The sequence below is a fragment of the Pyrgilauda ruficollis genome, unplaced genomic scaffold (assembly GCF_017590135.1).
Source record: "Pyrgilauda ruficollis isolate IOZ18807 unplaced genomic scaffold, ASM1759013v1 scaffold1470, whole genome shotgun sequence".
NCBI classification, from domain to species: Eukaryota; Metazoa; Chordata; class Aves; order Passeriformes; family Passeridae; genus Pyrgilauda; species Pyrgilauda ruficollis.
The window spans coordinates 1-5,397 of record NW_024513322.1 but is presented as its reverse complement, the minus strand read 5'-3'; the positions used below and the strand labels follow the sequence as shown (position 1 = coordinate 5,397).

General features: G+C 44.5%; 1 protein-coding gene across 1 annotated transcript; it reads left to right on the top strand.

Annotated features, from left to right (window-relative positions):
- The first annotated feature begins 6 nt into the window (after positions 1-6).
- LOC121349877 (fatty acyl-CoA hydrolase precursor, medium chain-like) lies at positions 7-3,549 on the top strand. Its single transcript, XM_041460684.1, has 8 exons — positions 7-46; positions 178-231; positions 694-834; positions 919-1,005; positions 1,984-2,131; positions 2,318-2,449; positions 2,777-2,849; positions 3,270-3,549. Exons 1-8 carry the CDS (start codon positions 44-46, stop codon positions 3,442-3,444), a joined length of 813 nt encoding a protein of 270 aa, XP_041316618.1. The 5' UTR covers positions 7-43; the 3' UTR covers positions 3,445-3,549.
- Positions 3,550-5,397: the final 1,848 nt, after the last annotated feature.

Here is a 5,397-nt window from a genome sequence, read left to right as displayed (position 1 = left end):
GAGAGGAAAAACAGAAGAAGAACTACTGCAGATAACACTGAAAATGGTAGGTGAAATGATACCTCTTGCATTTAAATGACCTCTCAGACCTTTTCATCCCAAAGAATACTCTTTGTGGGATTTAATGTTTGGAGAACCTGAAGTGGATGTAAAATCTGACTTTCTTGACTTTTTCAGGACATGACAGCACTGCAGATCTGCAATGACAACTCGCCTGAAAAGTGCAAACAGGTTCCTGTCCTTCCATTCAGCATGCACTTGGAGCTACCTGTGGTTTGCTACAGTGCTCTACCAGGGCAAGGAAAATAAATGGCACAGAAATCCAGGGGGACCTGAAATCAAATAATACATTATGTCCTGCTTAAAAGTTCTTATCACAATGCTTATGTGCCTTTGAAACTTCAATACAGAAATTATTTTTGTACCACTGTTCCACACATCCATGGCCATATTGAACCAAGAAAACATGTAAATTCAACATAATGATTTCTGCTTCACAAACATCAGAAATATCTTCACAGTTTTCAGCCTCGTGCAGAAAATCAGTAAGAAAAAAAAACTGAGATGGCTTGGACACCATTACTTTTTGTATTTTCATTAGGCTTCACTTTGGAACTGCAGTAAAAATCTGAACTTCTTTTAGAAGCAAATAGCATGCATTAATGAAGCTTTCTTTTTTCCCTTTTTGTTCAGGATTTCTTTTTCATCAGTGCATGTGTAGATGGTGCCTTTTTTCCAAAGAGTCCCAGGGAATTACTGTCTGAAAAATCAATCAATGAGGTCCCATACATCATAGGAGTAAATAACTATGAATTTGGATGGGTGATTCCTATGGTAAGACATTAAGAAGGTTGTTATTTAAACATGATTTTGTAAATAGAGGCTGTTTTATTAAGTATGAATCTTTGTATCACACAGATGATGAAATATCCTCCTTTTGTGGATGGTCTGGATAAAGATGTTGCACGTCAAATTTTACAGAGCAACTTAGCAATATTCATTAAGGTAAGAGACCAGTTTCAGAATAACCCAGTGCTGCTGCTTTGCTGGTTGGGCTGTTTTTATCCCTGGAGGGACACATTTCACAGGAAAATGTCATTGTGCTGGACAGCTCCATGAACTGGGGCAGAAACAGGCACCGAGGTGCTGCATTCCTGTTACCTCTAGTGACTGGAAACACTCTCTACATTTCCAGCCTAAATGCCCCTCTTCTTCAAAAGGAGTTCTGTGGGAATCCAGGAGTGGTGCATGTACCTAAGCAAGGTTTCTTGGGACATTTCAGATACCCCCAGGTTATGCAAGACATGAGAGTTCCAGCAGGTGTGGCAGGAGACCCAGGGGACACAATCTCCTGAAGCAGTAGCTGGGCACTGGAGAGGAGGAAAGCCTGAGAGATTTGGGGTGCACTGACACCCTCATTCAGTTTCTCGAGGTTTTGCTTCCCTGTAATTTACAAATCTCTTGCCTTTCTGGTGCCTTTGTGCTCTCCTGAAACTACTGCATAGAAAAGTAGAGATGAAGAGGTAAGAATTAAGGACCCTAGAAGCAGGGCCAGTACTTGCCAGGACCTTCAATGACACAAATATCCGCCATGACCATGGAAATGCAGAGCCCAGGCGTGTTCTGCACAGGAGAAATTCTGGTCATCTACAACAATCAATGGATTTTATGAAATCCAGCAGGATTTCTGTGCTGTTATGAAGGCGTTTCCACAGAAGAGAGAACAATCAGCATCACTGGCTGCTGTTTATCTGAAGGCAGTTGAGCCTTTGATCTTGCATCCCTCTCTTCCCTGAGATCACCTGTATCCATAGCTGTGTAACCCCAATCTGAGCTCCCAGCCACACTCTGACACAGCTGGGGGTTTTCTCTGAAAGCTGTTGTTTGGGGATTTGCCAGGGATGTGCTGAGGCCACACTCACCCACTGCTGTTACTCCCTATAATATTCATCATCATTATAATGGTTTTTATTGCTGTTTCAGGGCCTGACGACTGAAGTTGTTGACAGAGTGTACAAGGAGTACATGGGGGATGCAGAAAGCCCTGCCCAGGTCCGAGATGGCCTCCTGGATGCAATGGGAGATGTCTACTTTGTCATCTCAGCTGTGGAAGTGGCCAGACACCACAGAGGTAAGCCAGCAGCTTCAGAACAGCTGTAGAATTCGATCTGGGGGGGCTGTGGACAGTGTGCAGCACTTCTCACTATCCAGAGAACTGGTAGTGTTTTTATTTAAGCAAAACGGTTTTTCATGAAAGTTTATCATCTTTGGAGCAGTATTTTCAGCTCTCAAAACAGCACTTTTCTGTATCCTCTAGATGCTGGCAACCCAGTCTACTTTTATGAATTTCAACATCGACCGAGTTCAGCGGAAGGTTTGGTACCAGAGTTTGTAAAAGCAGATCATGGAGCTGAGGTTGCCTTTGTCTTTGGAAAGCCATTCTTAGCTGGTGATGTACCCATAGTTACTCCATATTTCTTTTAGAACCTCATTATTACTCATTTCAATTACTGCAGGCCCTTAGAATAGAATTTCTCTCTTACAAGCATCAAAAACCTTTTACATACAATAAGCATACCTTATATATCATAAGCATCATTATGAGCATAAACATTTCCGTCTTCAGTAGTAGATACTTTTCATTACATCATTCATCTGCAGGTCTCTCCTAGAAAAACCTCCAAGTGCTCAGGGCAACCCAGGGAAGTGTTGCAATTGCTGTAGCTGATACTTATTTTTTAATTTCTAATGTGGCCCTTTCATCTCTCCTTTGCAGGAGGTGCTACAAAAGAAGAAAATGAGCTCAGCAGAACTGTTATGAGATACTGGACCAACTTTGCTAAAAATGGGTGAGAATCACTACGCTAATTACAGCTCAAGTTCAGCCTGTGCTGCCCAGAACATACTTACCTGCCTGAAGCAGTACTTGTATGGTGGTTCCTAGAAATTTGGCAGAATTTAAGATAAATATTGAAGCAATTTCTCTTCCTAATGGTCTTCTTAAAGCAACCTGCAGACACGAGGAAGAAAAAAATCTAAGAGCAGTTACTCCATCTGCAATGGAGTTTTAGATCTAAAATTAACGGCAACTATTACACTTTTGCTGTTCCACTGATGAGCATTTTCAAAAAATGCTGTCAATTTATTCAGGTACCAGAATCACATCATCTGGGCTCACCTGCTGGCTTTCTGAAATGCTCTGAACCTGAGCAGTCAGAGAGCAATGGATTGGCAAGTGGAGAGCTAACTTTTCCTCCTATTATTTCCAGAAATCCCAACGGAGAGGGCTTGGTCCATTGGCCTCAGTATGACCTGAAGGAAAAATACCTGGGAATAGACCTGGAGCAAAAGGCAGCAGAGAAACTGAAAGAGCGCAGAGTGGAATTTTGGGCACAGCTCAGGAAACAAAGTCAAACTGGAAGGAGAAAACACACAGATTTATAAGATCTATGGATGCTACAGTTTGCTTTAACACACAAAGGAAAGTCAAAGAAAATGAGTTTGACAGCATACAGAGTAATAATCACCTTCTAACTCACTGTTGTGTAATCTGCTAGCAAAAAAAACCCCACAATCTTTCCATGTCCAGACAAACCATGGTACCTACTCAGTGCATATCAAAACTGAATACTGAGGTGGGAATGGGCAAATGAACTGAAATCTATAGGAAATGATCAATACAGAATATACCCTAAGTGTCAGACTGTTTTATAAGCTTATGCCCTTCTTCTTGCAGAAGAGCATGTTCAGTTGTCCTTCCTAGAGACTCTTTCTGCTTTCTTTAACTGGAATTAGCTTGTAGGCAGCAGAGAAGAGCATCCCTCACATTACACCTGTGGGGCGGGCTTGACACCTCGCAAAAGAGGACAGAAAATCTCTACCTGTTTTATTGCTTTTTGATTGTTATAAATAAATGTTGCTTTGATTTTTTGGAACTACCTTTTCTTTCACTTAACTGACAGAGGCCAATTGCGAGGTCAAGTCACAGGCGAGAAGCCAGAAACGTGCCCAGGTTCTTTCTTCCGCCTAAATGGTTTCAGGTACAGATCTTTTCAGGTTTCTGTGCAGGATCTGAGGCTTATGGCTCTTTCACAAACTCTTCTGGGGTGTGACTTGTGTGTCCTTCTACCCTTCCTGGCAAATGCCCACTCCAGTGGCTGCAGGAGGATGCAGTGCTGGCAGGACAGATGCCCACGGAGGCAGAGGGGGGAGCAAAGGCTGCAGGTGCTCCCTGCACGTTGCTGGCCCAGCACCACCAGAGAGAAGATCTGCTGACATGCAGAGTGTGACCCCCAGCCTCCCACAGCTGGGGAAGGGGTCAGGGCACACAAGGAGGGCAGTGCCTTTTTTGCCAAGTTCCATGGCAAGCAGGATACAAAGGAACAATGTAGGAAGGCAGGAGAGCTCTCCTCATGACCATAAACAAACAAGCAAACAGCCCTACTCCAACCACCCCTTCAACTGGTGCCCAGCTCCCACATCCCACAGCACCCTGGGGCTCTCACAGGGACAGCCCAAGCTCCTGCTGCAGGTGTTGACTCCTTTGGAGGTGTCTTCTTCCTCCTCACCTCTGGGTGCACTTGCTTTTGTACACCTGTGGATCTCAAGCAGTGCCATCTGCACTACCTGGCCATCCCTTTTTGTGCATTTTCCATACCTTGTGAAGAACACCAGTTGTGGCAATTAGTAACAGCTAACTGCAGCAACCATGCTGCTAGTTCTGTCACACATTTCTTACCCCTTCCCTTGTTTTGGTCTGACACAGCCTTTATGTCCATTAGTGGTGTGTTTGTTGAATCAATGTGTCTGTCCCTGTACATTCACAAAAATCATTATCCTAACAAGACAGAAGAAACAAAGAGGGAGATTTAATCTGTGAAACAGAGAGTCCAACAAGCTCTTAGTGATGTCCAGGTGTTAGAAATACAAATTCCTGGTCAGCAGAATTGCCTTGTTAAGGTTTGGGGCTGGACGTGTTCCGATGGTCTCAGCCCCGCGGGAGGTGAACAATGCTGCGTGTGCCTCCCTTGAGCTGCTTGGCCTAAAGGAAGCTGTGAGCAGCAAGGTGGAGTGTGCACGCCAGCTCCAGCAGCTCTGTGGCATTGGAGTCCCTGGCTTGATAGACAGGGACCTTCACTTGTCACGTTCCATCTGGGGCTGAAGGCATCTCAGTTCTCAGGAGCTGGGCTGTGGGAGGATCAGACCCATGAGCCGTCTACACCTGGGAGTTTTGAACTCTCTATATAAGAAAGCTTCGAACAATAAAGCACACAGTTTGTCACATGGAGCCTTGGGGTGGGTGTGGGTGTGGGAGTGCCATCCCTGTCTCCAAGCACCAACCCCACAGAACATGTGGATTCCAGTGTAACACAGCTCCACCTGTCTGAGCCTGCCAAT

What these genes read in the sequence shown, in the direction of transcription:
- LOC121349877 (XM_041460684.1), top strand. An exon ending in AGTGGCCAGACACCACAGAG is followed by an intron (nt 2,132 to 2,317) that starts GTAAGCCAGCAG and finishes TGTATCCTCTAG; the next exon opens with ATGCTGGCAACCCAGTCTAC. An exon ending in TGGAAAGCCATTCTTAGCTG is followed by an intron (nt 2,450 to 2,776) that starts GTGATGTACCCA and finishes TCTCCTTTGCAG; the next exon opens with GAGGTGCTACAAAAGAAGAA.